The sequence below is a fragment of the Manacus vitellinus genome, unplaced genomic scaffold (genome assembly GCF_001715985.3).
Source record: "Manacus vitellinus isolate BGI_N305 unplaced genomic scaffold, ASM171598v3 scaffold_0_pilon, whole genome shotgun sequence".
NCBI classification, from domain to species: Eukaryota; Metazoa; Chordata; class Aves; order Passeriformes; family Pipridae; genus Manacus; species Manacus vitellinus.
This window is the reverse complement of record NW_021938789.1, coordinates 24,350,099-24,371,439: the sequence shown is the minus strand read 5'-3', so window position 1 is coordinate 24,371,439 and position 21,341 is coordinate 24,350,099. Positions and strand designations below refer to the sequence as shown.

At 35.0% G+C, this 21,341-nt stretch overlaps 1 protein-coding gene across 1 annotated transcript in view; it reads right to left on the bottom strand.

Annotated features, from left to right (window-relative positions):
* Nucleotides 1–2,342: 2,342 nt before the first annotated feature.
* Nucleotides 2,343–21,341, bottom strand: part of MICU3 (mitochondrial calcium uptake family member 3) — a 53,630-nt gene continuing 34,631 nt past the window's right edge. Inside the window, 5 exon segments of the mRNA XM_029960243.1 lie at nucleotides 2,343–4,199; nucleotides 13,192–13,349; nucleotides 14,300–14,408; nucleotides 19,152–19,323; nucleotides 20,764–20,864. Of these exon segments, the coding sequence (XP_029816103.1) occupies nucleotides 4,089–4,199; nucleotides 13,192–13,349; nucleotides 14,300–14,408; nucleotides 19,152–19,323; nucleotides 20,764–20,864 (651 nt within the window). The 3' untranslated portion in view covers nucleotides 2,343–4,088.

Sequence of the window (21,341 nt, the reverse complement as noted above, 5' to 3'; positions counted from 1 at the left end):
TCTGTGTGTATGTTTGCATGGGTTTTTTTGGCTGTGTCACTTTCTAACTGAGCCCTCTCCCCTCACATGCTAATGGCCACTAAAGAAAGCACATGAGAATGCACAGCTCCCAGGAACAACATCTTACAATGGCTCTGTACTCAGTATTGCCTGGTTAACTAGTTTAGTTTGTGTATTTAAAACAGTTTGAGGTATTTCTGGATCTTGTGCAATTCCCTGCATGCATTTTTTTGGAAAGCCCAGGTGACTAACTTCAGACTCCTTGTTTTACTGCAGAGATTTGAATATCTAAAAGTTTATTTTATAGCACTGCTTTTGAATCTAGGTTGTAGCTTCTGAATCAAGGTTAGAGTTAAAAAAATCCCAGGAGTGATATATTGCTGTTTCTATGAATATTTATATATACAAATTAGGTATTTTAATAAAAAAATTCAAGTGGGTACTAGTATTTTTATGGAATTCTACTAGCTAATAATAATGCTCCTCTGTGGGAGGAATTTATAAGTCAAACTAGTGGTGAAAATTAACATTACCCATTCAAGATTAAAGCACACCTCATGTATTTAATTGTGTGTGTAAGAAAAAGAATGCAATATATGCAAGGGCATTACCTGCTGACGGATTCAGAGTGCCAAATACTTTCATGGATTTTCAGATATAGGGAATACTACTGTACATTAAGACCTCACACATATTAGAAAATATTCATATTAGTTTTGGCTTGATTTTAAGGGGATTTCAGACTTTGTATTGCTAAAAATTAGTTTCAGATTCATTTTTGAATAGTGAGCTCTTAGTCTGATTCCTTTCCTTCTGCAACTATTAGTCTGGAGTTGTTTTGCTAGAAACTGTCTTGAAAATATCCTCAGTGGGACAAGAAAGCAAGACACATCATAAGGTAAAGAATATCACATGATGTCAAATGAAAAAGAAAAATTTCTCTATAATTTTTTCCCCTTTTATTGCAATGCATTTGTATCCTGATATTTAGGTGGAAGAGATCAAATAACTATAGAAACTAGGCAGTATTACCAACAAAATTCTGCCAATTACTGTTCAATAGCGTTTCTTTTCCTTCAGGCTGACAGCTTTCTTTGTCATACAACACGACAATCTGCAGTGGTAGTAGTTTGTATCAACTTACTGCCAAAATGTGCAAGGAGGGAAACTGCCACTGTAATCTTAAATATCAGAAGATTAGCAGGAAGGAGCTTGTAGTACAGGGTATTCTGCCAGGAACTAGGAATTCATCAGACCAGGCAAGAGTTAGTATCACAAAGCTACCCAAAGCTGCAGGTTTACTAGTTCCCATTTTATCCCAGCTGGTCTGGGCATCTGTGGGCAGTTCCTAAAGCATCCTCTAAATATTCACTTACACTATTACAGTTAACTTACGTTGGAGAACAAGAGCTGGTTTTAAAAAAAGCCCTAATTTACACAACTTTTCACATGGTTTCATGGCAGCATACACATTTTCTCTGCTGCCAGGAATTTGGCAGATTTTGAATAATTTATGAACTTATTGAGCACAGTGACTGCAGCCCATCCGAGGGGTGCCTCTATAGCAGATGGCATGTGCCGTTACCCTGCCTTGTTATCACCTGTCCTTGCATTCCAGCCCTTTTATACAGAAATCTGTGGCAGAAAAGCAAAGCTATCACAAGATATGACCAAAAGAAGAAAACAAGTCTATTTTTTTGTGATGGTGAGATGCTCCAATTCAAAGCGCTTACACATTCATGTTGCCAAAAAAAAAGATTATTTTACAACAAAAGAATTTTAATGAAATACACTGCAAAGAAAATTAGTTTCAAGTGCATTTATTTTGAAATATTATACGTATATATTCATATTTATATTAAATAACATTATTAAACATGAGGAAAAATATTCTTAAAAACTAATCTGACACTTTCACATTCTAGTTTATATTACGTGAGTACAATTATGAAATACATAGAAAAATGCCAAAATTGTCTCAAGCCAGCCATAAATGCAAAGTGCACTATTGCTTAGGGCAGTGGAGGATCAAAATGATGATGGTACTGCTGCTTCCTCCAAGGGAAGGATCACTGTGAGTGGGCAGTAGTGAATGAAAAGGAAAAATGGGAGTCCCTTCGATGACTCCCTGTCATTTCTTCCCTTTTTTTTGTCCTTCATCACTGAAGAAGCAAACTGGGTTTTTTACATGCTGACAAGAAGCAGTGAGACAGTTCTGCCTACCAAGACAATACACTGAATACAGGTGATTCCCTACATGATCACACAGGGATTGTAGCTTATCTATGTTCTGCTGTGTCAATTCAAGAACCTTTATCCCAATTTATTTGATTTTTTCTTGCTGTCAGTAGTTTAAAGTCACCAAGGTTGAAATTTTCTAAGTTTTTATCATGAAATATTAACTAAACTATCATCCTTCAATAGTTTTCTAAACTGACTTTTTGTTTTTAGCCAACACCTAGCACACTTTCTTCTAGACTTCCCAGTGTGGAATTTCTTAATAAAAAAACTTACTTCTTATTTTGTTTTGATTTTTTTACCAGAGATGAATCTTGCTATAAATTAAGCATTTCTAAACTTAGGTGCACTTACACAAATGCTACTTATTCACATGTGATATAAGATGGTATTTGAGCAACATGTGCACTGAATAAAATTTTTTAAAGTCTGCTTTCACATATTTGGGGTAACTAGATGTTTAAAACTATTATTTTGGTTCTGTTTTGATTGTCTGACTACCAAATATTTGCCTTTCTGTTAACAATTTATTGACATTTGTTTTAGTGTGTGTGTGTATGTACTCAGCTAGAAGGATTTCGAGGCACAGATTGTTCCAGGACAGATACAGACTTATTCAATGTTCAATGAACCTTTTCAAGAAGGGTATAAAAATATGTGTTCTTCTTTGTTTGAGCTTAATTCATACCACCTGACAATAATCTTGAAAAGCAGTAAGGAAAACTGCTGCTGCTGAATAGAAACCAAGAAATTTACAGAATATGAAAAACAAATATAACAGTGTCCATACCACTGTTTCAGTAACATTTAAACCTAGAGGGCATGACAGGTTGTAGTGGCTACTGATGGCCTGTATTCTCCATAACCTTTATACAGCCTAATTTATGTCTAATGTTTCATGTGTGATATTCAAATAATATTACTTAATGAGTGTTTTTCTGTACTGCTGCATGCATTCATGTTTTGTTTTGCTCCTTTGTTTGACACAAACATGAGTTATTTGTTTTCAGATACTGCATTCCAGAGTAGCAAATTAGACAACCATAATTTCTACTCAGTGCCTCTTCATAAAAAGTGCACTATTCACAAGAAATACAAGAAGTTTAACTCTACTGGAAACATATCAGTGTATGGTAATAAAATTTATAATAAATATTACAAAGTGTGTGTTACTTAACATGAATTTGAACATTTTGACTTTTCTTTGACATACTCCTTGTAAGACATCTTAAAATCCCTACTATTTTTCAAAAGGATAAATTAATAAACATAATAATAAGACTTGGAGAATTTGAACGTTATAGTTCATACAGTACTTTTCCTAGGTAAATACCTATCATTCACATTATAACCATAACAGCTTTACTCTTTTTAAAATTACAGCTTCTAAGAGTTTAATTTGTCCATTCAACTCATACATAATTGTTATGCTACTTAATGCATTCTCATTTTCAGTTTAGCACAAACTTTCAATAGTGCTCTTCTGAAAGCAAATTCACAGTCTAAGCTGATGGAGGGAGTTTCTCTTCATTGCCAAAACATTTTCCTACCCAGGCATAAAACTTTTTTTTTTTAATGACAAACTTATCTCAAAATAATCAAAAAATAATATTCAAAAGATGTTCTTAAAAAAAGACTTCTGCCACTCAGGTAATAGTTCATCATTTAAATAAAATACATACTGAAAAGCAGTTTTAAGAGTTGGTGATCACTACACTAAGTGGAAAAGAAGTCCTGTATTTTCTACTGCAGCTGGAAGATTCACAATTCACCTGGGTTAGTTTGTTCTTCGTTAGGAATTCACAGGAATAAATATTTCTAGCCAGTGCAGATAATTCTTCTTCCTTCCTTTATCTCAGCATATCTTGTCTCCGAAATTGCTTCCACAGATCTCTGAGATGTTCACTGGTTACAATCATCACACAAGAGTAATATTCCTTCCAACCATACTTTGGAGTCTCCTGTGAAAAGTGAAAAACATACAATTGAAAAAAAGATATCATTCACTAAATTCTTTAATTCTACATTATATTTTACTCAGATTCATACACACTAGATAGATGTTCTAATATTAAAATAATGAAAGATCAAATTTACTTCTGTAAAATGAGGGTTATAAATTCATACACAGGTTCAGTATTCAAAATGCATCCTCACCTCACAGCACACAGCATTCAACAGATAGCCTATTTATATTAAAAGCTGCAGGAAAGGAATTGCTCTTTATTCAGGTATGTCCTGCTCCCTCTCTAGTTTTGTTTCTTGCTTGTGTTGACACTGTACTAAAAAGTTCACTTATGACACCAAACAAAAAGCACAGAAAATTACTAATGTTCATTAAATGGAGGCATCAGGAAAAGCCAAATACAATATAGGCAGATGACATGAAAGCTTCTCTATACTAGGTTACCTTAATCCTAAAGTGCACTGTAGTTCAGCAACATGAATAAGTGCCCATTGAATGGAGAAGAATACTGGCCAAGGGCTGGCCTGGGAGGTTCACTAGATTCTATGCTATCTGTAATTATCACTGGATCTTATTATTTCTTCCACTGTTCCTAACTTCACAAGCCTATTTTGAAAGCAGGTGTAGAAAGATGGAGAGGTACTAAGTATTAGAGCAACTGGGAAAAGAAGCTAAGGGAGAAACAGGAATTATAATTGCTATAGGGAAGTAAAAAACATTTACAAGTAATTTTAATTGCTAAGATGATTTACAATTTAAGTACAGTATCTGGAGGCAAGTGGTTACAGTATCAAGGTGTCACAGTTTAACTGGGTAGGCAGCTGAACATCACTCCCCCCACTCTGGAGAGAAAATCAGAAAAAAAAAAAACCAACCCCCTAAAATTCATGGGCTAAGATAAAGACAGTTTAACAGAAAAGGGAAAAAAGAATTCAAATATATGAAACAAGTGATGCACAAAGCAATTGGTCACCACCAACCAACGCCCATCCAGTTCCTGAGCAGCAGCCCCCACCCAGCTTTCCTCCCAGTTTATTTGCTGAGCATGACACCACTTGGTATGGAATATCCCTTAGGCCAGTTGGGGTCAGCTGTTCCAACTCCTTGTGCACCCCCAGCCTCCTCACTGGGGTGAAGAGGACCCCAGGAAAAGCTGAGAAGTCCTTGACTTAGTGTAAGCACTGCTCAGTAGCATCTACATCATCACTGTGTCACTGACATTATTCTCATCCTGAATTCAAAGCACAGCACAGTACCAGGTACTAAGAAGAAAATTAACTGTCTCTTAGCCAAAACCATGACACAAGATTAGAGATTGTCCAATACCTTGTTTTGGTTGAAACGAGTGAAGCTGTTAAAAATATTGCAAAATTGCAGTACATTAAAATCAACCATTAGACAGTGAAGCCTATATCCATTTATTCTTCTCACTCATCTTTTTTAATTAAAAAACATAGAATTTTATAGAGTTGTAAATATTCAGAAAACAATCTAATCCACAGTAGTATATAATCCAGACTTTAAATGAAATATTAGAAACAATACTTACATGAATGCATAATTTATAGTTGAAATTTACAGTCAATCTCATGAAAAAATGCATTACTTGTAAATTGCACTGCATTATTTAACAAAAGCACGTTCAGTTGATTAACTCGTGCTTTAAGGTACACATTTTTTATTTTATGAAACAAGTTCAGAGAAATGTTCATGGAAGTCATTAAAAGAAATGCTGAAATACACTGACTGTTTAGATGAACAGTGTCATTTCTAATGTATGCACCGTTCTTGCATCTACCCTCAGTGTACCAAATCCACAGAAAAAACATTTTGTTCACATATTCCGCAGTGCTTTCATATTTCACTGGAACATTCTCCTCCCACTGTATCCAGGTATGTTTTTCTAGTCAGGTTTAGACTCAAAAGCCCAGGTTCTGTAACCTTCAATTACTTTTGTAACATAAGTCAGTAAGGTGTGTCTTAGCACACGCTTCTCACTTTCTCTACTTTAGAGAAGAGGTAAGCAAAAGTCTCTTCAAGTAGTAAACAACAACCTCTTTTATTTTTTTTTAATCTTACAACAGATATATTCAACTGCTATGTACTAGGATAGTATAGAAATTAAAAGCTTTAAAAATATTAGCTACATGACAAATTTAATCTCACTTGACAGAATGAAGTGTTTACAGAGGATAACAATTTATAGTTGAAACATAGCTAGAAATGAGATTCTGAATCCATGCTTCAGTCTTTCGTGGCTTTCTCAAAATGAAATTTCCTTCCTCGGCCAGTCCCAAGGCACTATTTTCAGCTATTAACTATTACTTCCTAAAAACCTTAAATCAGAAATTTTAAAACCCCACAACATTCAGAACATCTAGAAATCAGTTCTTTTAAAGCAAAATGTCTTAAGATTCTCAGGAAATTACTGGTATTTAGAACTTAATTTCTAGATTTACATCTGTGACACGTAATAGTTACTTTCAATACTTTAGAAGTCAATAAAATCAGAATTTGGCTTAAATATCTATCACAGCTACTGACCATGCAAATAGTTTGGCAAACAGTACTTTTGGATGGACTTGAATCCCTTCTTAAAATGGCTTCTAGCATCCCTTTTCAGAAATTAACTTGGAAAGGGCTTTGTTAGAAATTTCCTTTATATCCTTCTATAAGATTTGAAGCAGAGTTCTCCTCTATGCTCTGTTAGGCAGCTCTCTCCTGACATGTTTTGCGGTGTATGCAAAGGAGTACCTGCCAATGCTGTGTCAGGCTCTTTGCCCTGCAGAGACCACACACAGCTTGTTACAGGTTTCCCAAGGACAGACTATCATTACTTATTATAAGGGTGCAACATTCTTTACAATGTGGAGTAAATGGCACTAGTGCATTTTAAAGATACGTGATGAACAGCAGAATGTGCTTTATCCCTTTTCAAGGTGTAGAGTCAAAGTAGGGTATAATCTGTAGTGTGTGTGCCAAGTATCTTAATCTCCTTCATCAGAGTTCTACATTTACCATAGGAAGTATATCAAAGCACAATGATCTGTACTTTTATATTTAGAATGAAGTAAAATTAATAGTAGTTGTACTGCATCTAACTTTGGGATGTAGTTGCAGACGATTTTTGTAATTCATGTATATTTATGTGCTTCTTTGTACATCAGACTGAAATTAAATTAACCACTGAAACTGTTCAATTTCAAATCTCCAATGATTCCATCTTTATTATTTATAAAATAAATGGAAAATAATAATTTTTAGAGTTATGTAAATCCACTTTCACTCCACAATGTATGGCAAAGACAGAACTATCTCTGTTCTCCACGGTAACTTTTGCCAAATAACTTCACATGCTTTGGCTAAGGCTTCCATTTCCATTAACTGGTACTTCCAACAACTTTAGTAAAAGTTTACAAAAAATCTAAAAGAGTTATGGAATGTTTCGCACAAAAAGGAATCTGAACAGCCAACAACTGGTTATGTCACTGTAACGGCTGGACTTGATAATCTGAGGTCTTTTCTGACCTTAACAATTCTGTGATTCTATGATTTTAATTCATGATGAGACAAGAAGCAGTTGCTCAAGTGAAGAGCAGTACCAAACTAATGTGTCAGCAGGAAACAGGGAATTTTATAAATATAAGGCTTACACCGCATTCTTCAGTGCACAGGCAACAAATATTTGATACAGACGTTTTCAAGAAAGCTTGGGTACAAGAAGAATTTTTATTAATAGCATCCAGAAGCTCCAGTTGGGAAGAAGAGCAGGGTAAATAACCAGAGGTTTCTACACTATGTCAGTGAGTCTGCCTTTAACCAAGTCCGTGCCCTGAGAACTAACTTGGTTTCTCTGTCTCTCAGTGTGTAGTGTAGACATACTATTATTCAACTTTAAATTTTTTCTTGAGAATGACTTTATACAGACTGAACAACATCTCCCTTTCTCCACTGTATATTTTTTCCCCAGTTTACATCATCTCAGCCTATGGATTTATTGCCTGAATTCAGATCTGATAAGGTATTGGTGTATGTAAACTTGATGCTTTTACAACCTTTCAGTCACCAAGATAATTTTATTAGGTTTGATGATTAGGTACTGGATTCCTTTGCGTCACTGCCTTTTTTTCCACTGGGTCACATACCCTTCACTGCTATTATTAGGCATGCATCATGACTGTATAGCATTTTGCCACTTTCCTGTAAGAGCTGTTCCGTATCTTGAAAAGTTTACAGTTTAAACAATCCGTGACATGCAACTGCAATATCGGTTTTGTCAAAAAGACAAAAAGTACTACTAAAACCCATTTTTAAAAATACATGGGAAAAGAAGGAAGGAAGCTTTGAGAGTCAAAAGTTTCAAAGATATGATCTTTAATTTACATAAAATTAATTTAAAGCCATGACCTTCCTCTCATGTGACTAGCAACTTGGATTACTAAAATATTGTTTCAACTATTTCATTAGTCATTTACACTTCCCATTAATGAGGTGGAGAAACCAGATGCTTTTTTTATTAAGATCAAATTTCCTGTTCTGCCCCTCACATATTAGTACAAATGCTTCAGTATTTGGGCTATACTCAAAAGGAAGTATAATTTTAAAAGTGTTAACAGATAATCAAAATAATAATAATAAAATAATTTTATGGATGCTGAATGTTACATGTACAAGAACATATACAAATCAAACAGAACTCATCTTCTTTCTAGGAGGACAAACTGTCTCTGTAAGCCTGGACATACCCCAAGCCATCTCTACTGCTGAATTTCAGAGAAACGGCCTGTTCAAAAGATGTGACACACGTCACTGAAAAAAAATGGTCTGAAAAGTTCCAAAGAACACGGTTCATGATACATGACATGTCGTGCCACAGGAAAGGTCAATAGTTTAGATATATTTCCTCTCCCTTGTCTATCTCGCACAGGGGTCTACAAAGGAAAAACACTACTGGGACTGGAGAGCTGATGGGCTACCAGTCTGAGTAAACAGACCCCACCCCTCATCCTTAAACACTTAGATTTTACACTGTTGCTGGAAGCCAGCCATCAACCCAGATAAACAGGATCCAAGACGCTTTGCTTTGCTTTCATGACATGCTATCTCAGAGTTAGGGAAGAAAGACGGAAACCAGAGGCCCAGCACACTGAGTGGCATACAAGTGGTCAGAGAGGCATAAGACAGAAAAGGATAGGATTCAGAAGGTCAGAGGCCGATATGATAATATATGGAGCCATCTGAAGATGGTTATTGAACATAAAAGCTTAATATTACACCTCAGAATTAAAAACAGCAGGGGAATGACAGTCAAACCCTCCTGGCTCAGAAGCACACGAGATGTGCTGGCTACTGCACAGGGTCCACTGACACCCGACCACCGACCATGGGGCCTTGTTTGTCACGGTGTACATCTCTTTACTCCTCCCCTCTGTAAAATAATACATCTGAGAACTAACAGCCTTCATAGCAACAACTGCAAACTCTTTAAATGTAAATAGGAAAAAACTTTAAATCACAAAGAAAAAAACTTTTGCTTTATGTAAGAAGGGAAATGTCTACTAACACACAGTGTCTGCTGTGTCCACTGCGTGACAAATAGTTTCACGATTTGGCTACAGAATATGCACCCCCCAGTTTTTACACTGAAACCCACAGCACAATCTAACTGTAAGAATGGACATTCATGTAGTGCATACATGGAAACAGTCATGGTGATTGTGTGTGGACACAGTGGTAATTTTTGAAAATTGCTGGTATAGCATTAATCAAGCCAAAAATGATTATTGCTTTCAAAAGTCTAACAGTATAAATTGAAGTAGAACCAAGTTACTAACAGTCAGAAAAATCTACCTCTACAATCTTCATTGGTAAATCCTTATTAACTTTAGGTACCTGGGAAATTACTTGAAAAGAAGTAACAGGACAGACAGAAAACAGCAACAGAAACTATGAAAGAATACTCATTTCAAACACAGTACAAAATTGGAGCTGGCTTACAAAACAGTGACAGTGTGAGTCAGTCATTACCAACTCCAGCATAAAATTCTATTGCTTCATTCAAAAACACAACGTAATGCTTTGAGCTACCACACTGCTTGCAGTCAGATAACCTTTTCCTGAGTTTTTGAACAGGAAACAAAGCAGTGACAGCTAAACATTCAGCCATTCTTGCAAGCATGCCAGCACACTCAGATTGGGTGGCTAACACATACCGTCATTTATCTGCTATAGAGTTCCTTCCTCACGCAGGATTTGAAAGTAGTATACCTCTGTATAGGTTTGTAGCCCTGTGGAGCAGAAGATGGAGAAGTGCGCAGATGCAGACAACATGTGAAGGCAGCCAGAGGTAAGCATAAGACAATGGTATCATGAAAATACAAAAAAATGGCTTTAAGTGACAAAGAGCTAGGAAATACAGTACAGTATGTGTTATGCAGAACATTTATCATTTAGTCATTAAGTTCCAAGTCTTTCAGTTTAAAAATGGAATTTATAAAGGAATGGGAATATTCTTATATATTTTTAAATTAATAATAAAAAAAGGAAATAACTAATTTAATTAAATATTAAGCAAAAATAAAGTTTTTCATGTCTGTACATTTTAGTAAGTTTACGGCAGTACTCTGAATGACCACCTGATGGCAGCTTAACATATGAATTGGTTTCAAACTACTAAAACCAAAATGAGGTTTCGGGTTATGCTACTAAATTGCAGAAAGAAAGAAATGTCATTTGATAAACTCTTTAAGACATTTACTTTTCCAAAAACGTATTTAAATTTATATTAAAACGCAAATTTATTATGTTCCTATAAGAAGTAGCACTTGATCCTCCTCAAGTTTGTAGTGTCATGGCTAAGCTTTTAAATACATCAAACTTGGTCGGTTCTGACTGATGTTTCAGAGCTCCACTTTCACTGGACTTGTGTAACTCTTTGCTCTTTAATATGTTTGCTTTAGTCTGACTATATAACCACAAAATGCACTTTTCTAAAATATATGGTCCTGGTACCAAACTCTGTTACAAAATACTGCATAAGCAGAAGCTGTTACGATTTTTTATCTGTATAATGGAACTGACCGAATCTTCATACAGATGGAAAACACAGTTATTGACAAAGAAGAGGTTAGTGATTTATTAGTTTTGATTTAGCACCAAGACAACATTTGTGCCTCCACATTGCAGGAGCAAGAGGACAAATTTTTACTTGTTATGGACACACTAAATACTGTTTCACTTTTAATGTACAAACAACAGGAAGCAATCAATGACCTTCCACCAATTTGTTCTGTGAAAAAGGTTCTTACATGTTTTCTACTTTTCATTGTAAACCAAGACTGGAGTGGGTAGCGGGTGTTTATTAAACTGAAAAAGCGAATTTCTGCAGAATTTTTACTACTACCTACTCTTGGAAAAATCAGGTTTGTGTGACACTTGAGAAAACTTACTGGAAATTGTAATTCCTTGGTTTGGTACTGTAATTGTCTTGGAATACTACTGATTAATGAAGAGAATGCATTTAACAGAATTAGAGGACCAAATCATGACCATCTCCTATGCAATCTGGGAGGTATTTAGTATCTTATTAAAATTAGACATGTAATTTATGAAAGACTGTGTTATTCTTCTGAATGTCCTTGGCTATTCTTTATAGTTCTTTTACAGTCCATGGGAATATTTTATGGAGGTCTAGGGAAAAGAAAGATACATACATGAGACAGAATAGTGCTGGATGATACAGATTTTTTAGGATTATATGTGATTTCTGTCATGCTTTTTGTGAAATAGAAACATGTAATACTAAAATTACTTAGTAAGCAGACCATTTTCTGGTTAAATAACCATACACTGCACACTTACAATTAGTAAACAATTAAAACATATAGCCAAACATCTTAAAACGATTATGAAACAATCATCATTCCCACACTATAATAAAAGGAACTGAGGACCAACAAGGAAATAAGTTTGTTACAAATGCAGTGGTTGTTATCCACATTTTATGTTCGATCATAATATTACAGAAATAACAAGTAAACTATTAAACTCAACACCACTTCACAAAAAGTTCTAACATTATATTTAGGAAGCTAACTAAAATAACTAAAATTACATCACAGAAATAACATACTGAAATGTGAATCTAAGAACCATAATGCAGCTTAAGATTTATGTCTTGAGTGATAAGGTTGTCAGTAAGAACACCATTTTATGTTTAGTTAAAAATGTTAACCCCATCATATATATAAAAAACGGCTTTTGTTGATCATACCCTAATTAAAAAATTTTCTGCTACTATAACATTCCCCTGGCACTATATCGAACCTGAAGAGGGCAGCAAGGCCTACACATTCACCATTGTTCCCTATGAAAATTTTCTGCAAGTAATTTCCTGCCCTCTAGCTTAATATAATTGAATGTATTATATGCAAGGTTTAATTATCAAAAGCAGCTCTGAACTAGAATACAACATTGTTCAGCACCACTTCACTGATTCTTTATTTGAAAATTAAAACTACCTTCTGCTGCAACTCTTTCCAACTGTCATTATCAACACTTGCTATTTTATATGTTTTAGAATAGCCAGTGTTTGACCTTTAACTAAACTGTGTGAGCTTGAGAGAGGCAAATTCTCTTTTCTCTGCAGGCAACCCAGACATAATTGCTACCCTGGTTAAAATTCTTAATGCTAATCTATTGATCACACAATACGGAAGAAATGACAGTATGCAGAGGATTACTCAACTACGATTTGGTTTGGTAAAGGTACATTATGTCCTCTATGTATTGCTTTCTAACAAAAAAAAAAAAAGAAATCAAGAATTTATGAATTTTGTTTTTATCTTACAGACTGCTTCAGTATTTCTATAAAACATATGTCTTTAAACACATGCACTGCTGGTTTAAAACCTACATGTGCTACAGATGCTAAAGTAGTGGTAAGTAGTAAAGTCAACTAAGGTAAATATAAAAATTAGAATCCTTACCCTAAACCCTCGATTGAGTCTGTCTTTCATAATCCCGATAAATTCTTTATAACTCAGCTGGTCATCTCTGTCCACATCAAAAATCTTGAACACTGTGTTCACCAAATGTGGTGAAAGCTTCACACCTGTGGCTACATACACAGCACGTTTGAATTCATCTGTGTAAGGAGAACAACAGAAAAAAAATTAAAAACCCATTAAGTTAATGGTATTTTGTGGACAACATTTTGTGAAATACAAGTAAACTTTTGAGTTCTCACATTTAAACACCAAAAAACCAAGAAAATATGAAAATCGGGATTGAATTTCACAGTTCTAAATCAAGTAGTTCTAAACTGATACAAAATGACATTGCTTAATTGGTATCAACTATTTTACACAAAATATAACAGTTCATGTACTATACTATGTGCAATAACAAAAATAGAAGAGCATATTGTAATTAAATCTATGTCACATATATGGCATTTATTTATTTGACACAAAACAGAACCCAGGGAATACAGAACAGAGAAAATGATATAATCTTTTGGAAAGGACACATGAGGTAGGACTATGCTGGTGTTACTGTGTCAGACTCATGAAGAGGCTACTTGAGGAGAGCACACAAGTCTGACCACATACTGTTCACCTTGCACTCCCCAAGCATCACAACTATTTTATTAAGGAGTTTAGTCAGTACATACATGCCTAGTTCTTTTAGCAACCACTTACTGATTTCTTAAAAAATCTAATCCCTCTTCAGACCTTCTGACACTGTTTCCTTCTGCACCCTTTGTAGAAACCAGATTCCAGATGCTCACTGTGTAAGGAAATGCTTCTGTTTGCTTTAATCTGATCTCTTACTAGTGTCATCAAGTGCCTCAACTCTTGTATTGTAGGATTTGATGAACAAGTATTCTGCATTCAGCTTATCCACCACTTATATGACTTGGCAGAATATCTCTTATGATATGACCGAACCTTCTCCTCTCAAAGCTGGAGTCCTTTTTAGCCTATTACTGGAGACATTAAAAGTACAAACTAAGAACTACAAAACATTTTTGCATTTTTTGTCAACAGTTCTATATTGTTATCAAGAGATTTTTATAAAAATTTAAATAATTACCTTGACCTATGGAACGACTTGCAAAATTATACATTTGCATTGCAATTGTAAAGTCTTCTAGATTGTTCAAGAACTGGAAAAATGATCTAAATTCTTCAAAGGTGATACCCTAAAAAACAGAAGAACAACATGCACCATAAGAATTATCAGTAGTAGAAACAACTGAATAAACAAACCTTGCAGTTATATATGTCTACTTCATTTATGAACAGATATACCTATTAAAAAAAAAAGAGAGAGATTTCTAGTAAAAGGCAGTGAAGTAAAGAATTGGAGTCTTTCCTCTTTGCAACTGCAATGGACAGCAGTTCTCACCAGAGCAGCTGAAAATACTGTTCCATTGCTTGTGGCAGTTTTTAAGAATTACGGGACTTATTATGACACAACACTTAATACTGACAATAAAGTCTAGGTTTGTATCAATATTGGAGTATGTTTACTACTGAAAACCTGCAAACCACTGTTACATATATGTGAGTGCATGTGCTCACATAAATACACTGAATGAAATCACAAATACATATTATGATCTAACTTAAGTCTGTACTTTAGGGTGAATTTTTTTACAGATCCAGATTTAAACATGCAAGTCTCTTCAGCTGATACTCCAAGAATCAAGTACTGCAGTTTGTTCAGCTTTTTAAAAAAATCCTTTGCATTTTGACCAGACTTCAGAATATGTTCTTTGAAAGTTTCACTGAAAACATTGTTAAAAGAGCTTACTTTATCTTCTTTCCTTATATTTGTTCTGCTCTTCTCTCAGCTACAAATCCAAAGACCCGATACACTATCTCTAAATCAATTTTGAAAGAGATTTTAAAATAAGACTTTGAATTAAGCCTATACCTGAATCCCCTTAGTCTCAGCCATTCTGAACATGGGTTGGCATTCTTTGTCAAACCTTGATCTCCACGGACTCCTTTAACTGTTATTTCTGGCTATTTTTCTGTTTGCTTTTATCCTTTTATCCTATTTAAGTACTTGCCTCTGAAAATAAACCTGAAGACAACTGAAAGACCTGTGAGCCTTTCTGTTCAAATTAAAATATTGACCTGTGTCTCTCCTCAAATACATACATAGTCATTATGGTATGGTGGAACACAGAAAACATACTAAAGTAGGTTTGTGGCAGAGCAGATGGCAGTGTTTGGGTGTAAACCCATATAAGACAGCAAGTACTGTGGAAAATGTGGATAGCAACATAATATTGTTATAATAAAAGACTTTTATAGGCCTCCACACAGTTGAGATATAAATCCCTGCTTAAGTGATCCTACCTAAATTCCAGTAAAGGTTTATAAACTGTTTGGAGAGCTTGACCCATCTCCACCATGAATTGCTTTTCTCAACAAGCATATTTGTTCTCTGCTTCATCCTTTGCAACTGGGAGGAAACTCTCTTAGACACAAGCAGAACCACCTCCTTATTCTCATTTAAATTTTTATCTTAAAAACTGAATTTACTACTACCAATACTGGTTTTTGTTTCATTGCACTTGACAGTAATAGTTTATGTGTCCAAGTTCCATTTCTTGCACTGAGTTTAGACTAAAACTCTCTGGGACTGGAATACTTTTGTCACGTATTTGTGAAATTCCTACAAACAAGCCTTTTTGCAGCTTCTGTGTTTCCCCTCGTGGTCAAAACTGCTGCCATGAGTTGACACTGGAGATGAAACAGTGAGATAAAGGAGCCAAACATGCAGTCCATGGCTAACCTGTACATACTCCACAACATTTTAGCAATGAGGAAAATATCTTGCTTCATTTAGGAGTTGTACAAGTTCTGCTGAAATAATCTGCAATCATAAATGCTTACTTCCTCTCAAGGAAAAACAGCAAAGGACACAAGAGAAACAGAAGGTCAGGCAAAATGACACCCAGACAGCTGGGCATGCAGCATTCTACTATCCTTTTCTACTACCCTATTTTGTTCAACTGGTACTTGTAATAACGTTTCATATTTGCCACACATTTTGTATTTTCACACAGGATGTTATCTTTGTGTAAGCGTTCCAGAACTTTCATACTGAAAAATGTTTATTTTCTATGTAAAAATGTGCTGGTTTTGCCTAGGGCTGAGTTAATTTTTTTCACAGCAACTAGAGTGGGGCTGTGTTTTGGATTTGTGCTGAACACTGTGATGATTAATATAGAGATGTTTTTATTACTGCTGAGCAGTGCTTACACAGAGCCAAGGCCTTTTTCACACTGCCACACTGGCGAGGAGGGAAAGTTAGGAGGAGACACAGCTGGGACAAGTGACCCCAACTAACCAAAGGAATATTCCATACCATATGATATCAAGCTCAGTATATAAAGTAGGGGGAAGGAGGAGGAAGTGGGGGACGTTTGCAGTGATGGCATTCGCCTTCCCAAGTAACCGTTAAGTGTGATGGGGCCCTGCTCTCCTGGAGATGGCTGAACACCTGCCTGTGCATGGGAAGCAGTGAATTCCTTGTTTTGCTTTGTTTGCATGCGTGATTTTGCTTTTCCTATTAAACTGTCTCTATCTCAACCCACAAGTTTTCTCAGTTTTACCCTTCCAATTCTCTCCCCGATCGTGCTGGTGGGGGAGTGAGCGAGCGGTTGCGTGGGGTTTGGTTGCTGGCTGGGGTTAAACCATGACAAAAAGGAAGCTAACTTTTTATTTACGTGGACAGATTATATATTACTACAGCAAGGAGAACGCATATTAACACACCAGTGCTGCTAAAAATACATAGTCTTTCTTCAGGAGCTGATATCTGTAGTAATTCAAGATGCCAGTTTAAATTAATCGCTGCTTGGCATCTAGTTAGTAAAAGGAGGAAGGCATCTTGAGAGCAGGCAGCATGCCAGCTGAATATTTTAATGTGTCTACAATATGGCAAATGATCATCATGTTGCTTTAGGAGCTTCATCATACAGGGCCCTGAAAGATTAACATCGCTAACTGAGAGAGTAGCTGCCTATTACTTTACAGACTCAACTAATTTTTCTTCTAAATGGAATCCTCTGGTTAGTATTAGTATTGCAGCATATCACTGTAATAACACAGAGAGCACATTTTATAATTTTTAAATTATAATGTTATTACAAGTATAAGAAAGTACAAACACATGAACAGCGCCTCCATGGCAATAAGAGGCAAAATCCATTCTCAAAATGAGAATGTGGCCAGCATAAGAGATGCCACAGGGATTTACTTTTTTCACTGTACTAACAGCACATTTACTGAGTCAGTGATACAAAGCTATGAAAAACAGCAGTGTCTTGTTTCACCTAATGGAGGTATAGCATATGACATACGGATATATGGCACTGATCTTGTGCCAGGATATTCCCAGAATGCAGCATAAGCAAACCTGTGAATTAATGACACAGCTTTCTACATGGAAGTTTTCCTTAACTGATGGCCCCACCAGAAGTCAAGAAGAGGAAACTACTGTGGAATACTTGCTATCAGAACAGTGACAGTGACATTGGAAGATTTAGAAAACCTTCAAAGAATACTTCCTTGTGTTCAAAAGAAAGTGTCTGTACTTGTATTTACTAAACTTCACCTTTGCCATTCAAAATATTTCTCTATACCTACAACTGTCATTATTTTTCAGTTTTCCAAGTGATACTTGTATTATTGTTGCTATACAAGCCCCAGAGTGATGTGGTTTTGTTTTTTTTTTCACATTTCTGTCTCGGAACCACACAGAAAAAGCTTTTTAGCAGTTCTGTTGCAGTATCTTGGCTCTGAATACTACCTTTTATGGTAGGTAGAACTGAACGCCTCAGCGGCTAGACCAGGAACTCAGAAAGGGCCACTAAGCAGGAACAGACACCAATCTTACCACTGCATCTTATGCCTAATCTGGTCAAAAGAGACAACCCTGCTTCCCCCTTTCACTCCCCACCTGTATTTATCTCTCAGCGGCCCTAACTGCTGTACAACCACAGGAAGAGTCAGATAATCCAGATATCTGAACAGAAAACTGTTGATTCTTGAGTGTGCTTCTTTCGGGTCAGTTGTCTGTTCTTACTGTGAAGACTGAAATTACAATTTCATTTCTCAAATTGACAAAACCAAAAAAAACCTGTCCAAACCTAATTATTACTTTTCCTCATGAGCTCTGCTGTCAATGCCATTAAAGTATATAGCTATTGAAGAGTTAGATTTCTAGGACAGAGGAATCTGATCTCCTTCTGTAAACACAAACAGAATATACCCAGACAGTCCTTATTTAAAGGGCTACTTTTAACATTATCCTATTGGTTATCACTGATGCAGAGTTACTACTACATTTCTTATCAGATACACTTCTGATGACACATTTGTTGTTAAACAAATGAAGGACTATCTAGCTCATGTCTTTTACTGTTTATATTATCATTTCTGTCTCTTCAGTCACTAATATAAACCACATATCAACAATAATTATACACAAATGATCCATTATTAAGACTATAAAACAATAGGATAAAAGGTGTCAGTGTTATTTCTGAAGAGGTGCTACTCCAGTGGTAGTGCAAAAAAGAAGTAGTAAGAAAGAAAGGGTTTTTTAAATACTTCATTGCTAGAAAACTGTTCTTTAAAGTTGTATGGTTTTTGTTATTTAAACTATATTTTTATGTAAACTTCAAAAATATTACTAGCTAAATCCTATGGAACACAATTCTATGCTATTTTTATTCATGCTATTTTTTATTCTATGTTATTTTTTATTCAGCACGTAATCTGAAAAACAAGACACACATCTTACAATCAGTATAAAATCCTGGAACTAAGTAATTCAGTGACAGAATCTCATTCAGTCCAACAAGATGTTTTCATCTTAGTAACAATGGGACTGCATGCTGTGGCCCACTGCTAACAATTACCTTTTCTTCAGGAATACTGCAGCGCATGTTTTCCAAGTAACTTGATGTATTTTCCACATTTGTATACCTCAAAAGAATATGGGCAAAGTCTTCCTCACTGATTGTGTTCATCCCATTAGAGTAGGAAAGGAATTCTATCTCTAGAACCTCAGTTTGTAGGTTATCCATAAATCTGAAGCACAAACATGAAGAAAGAGTCATACTTTCTATTTCTATTTTTCATGTTCTTAAAAGACTGGTAGAATATGAACCAAGTAACACTACACAAATTAGTTCTCTTTTTGCAGCACTGATGGTAAATCTCTTATCTATGTCGACGTATTTTCTAGTCAATATGATGATCTTAACGCAATGATGAAATGTTAGTAAGGATTAAAATTAGTTAATACTTACATTTTTAATTTAATTCTAGTTTCTATTTGTCTGATTTTCTTCTTCAGCGGGTCACTGATCTTTATTTGTATATTTTAAAGTCAAAATTCCACCATGGTACTAAATTAATTCCCAACATATATTCCCTGTGTTGTTACTTACAGCTTGCAATTTAACCTTGCCTTTGTCTTTTTAGCAAGCCAAGTATGATGAGATCTTGCAGCCTTTAAATCTAACCTTATTTTATTTGTTTTTATTAAAGACTTTACTATTCTCATGATATTTCTATAAACTCTTCCCAACTTAACAACCTATTTAGTATAATCTGAACACCAAAACTGGATACCAAATATAAAACCAGCTGCCTACAAAAAGGAAATGTAACTTCCCTGATTCTGTCTGATGTCCTAGTCATACAACAAAGGGGGAAATTACCTCTCTGGTCACAGTAGTACACTGGGAGCTCACGTTCATCTGATTGTCAAACAAAACCTGTAGCATTTTAACATTTTAGCCTTTTGAAAAATTACCTTCTTTTCTGCTTTTAATTTTATACTCACATCATGATTTGACTTGATGATACAGTTTTAATATTCTGTGAAATACTGAATACTTTTCATGACTTTTCATTTAAGGTCAAATATTTTGAAAAATAAAAATTGATTGGAATACATAGCTAAGTGATAACTATAAAGACAATAGGTATTGAGAGCATTTACTGAAGGAGCAATAACCAAACACTGTATCTATTTCAATTATCCAGAAGCACACAGTTTTATGGTTCTGTTTTGATGGCACTCTATTTTTAAATTCTACTTTTACTGGCATAATAACTAAGTTAATTGCTTCCACTGTGTTTTCACTTCTACCCAAAGAAGTTTGATCTAAGGTGCCTGCATGGTATCTTCAGAAAATCTTTGCTCAAAAAATAAATCAAAACCAAGAAAAAAAAGTTCCTACATACCCATAAGGACAGGGCTGGGGTATAACCTCTCCACTCCAAACTAATTATGCACACAAGTGTTAACAAAATTTGCAAATATAGCAGCATTAGAAGATGACTTTTTATTGTTTTATTGGGCCAATTATTGTTTTATTTTGCTCTTTTTATATATAACACACACAAAGGGAACATAAACCTTCTAAATGTGCCTGCATAAGCTATGTCTATAGTAATATAACACACATTAATTAGAAGAACAACGCAAATTTTTTTTACAGGGAATTAATAAAGACTCACCTATAAAAATCTTCAAAGTTCAGTTCAGCTTTTCCTTTTTTGCCGAAAAAGTGTACAAGTAGTGTAGTATCTGACAGTGAACTTGAAATATCATCAGCACGCTTAAATATTAGAATAAAAAAAATTAAAGGTCATGATTGGATCAGATACAGAAGTATAATCTGAGAATGCCTATCATCACAATAGACCTTTCTATTGAAAGAGTTTGTATTTTATGTTCATCGTCTTAAAAAAGATTTTAGTACTAAAATCCATTACATTAACTTTGCCATGCAATTTTCACACAAAAGTGGCATTAGCTGTTAATTGCATTTAGTAGAAGATACTTAAATGAACAAATAATATAATGGAAGCTGCAGTGAAGGGGGAAAAAGCATAAAAAATAAAGCCAGAAACTCATGAGGAAAAAAAATTCTTGTCAGCTGAGATAAACCATAAGCATAATTCCCTTTGTACACAGTCTCCTTTCCCTTCTCCTATGCAACTACAAAGAAATTAAAGGATGTTACTTCATATACTCTTATTTTCTATTTCAGTATTAAGTATGGGATTGTGTTCCAAAACCACTCACATCAATT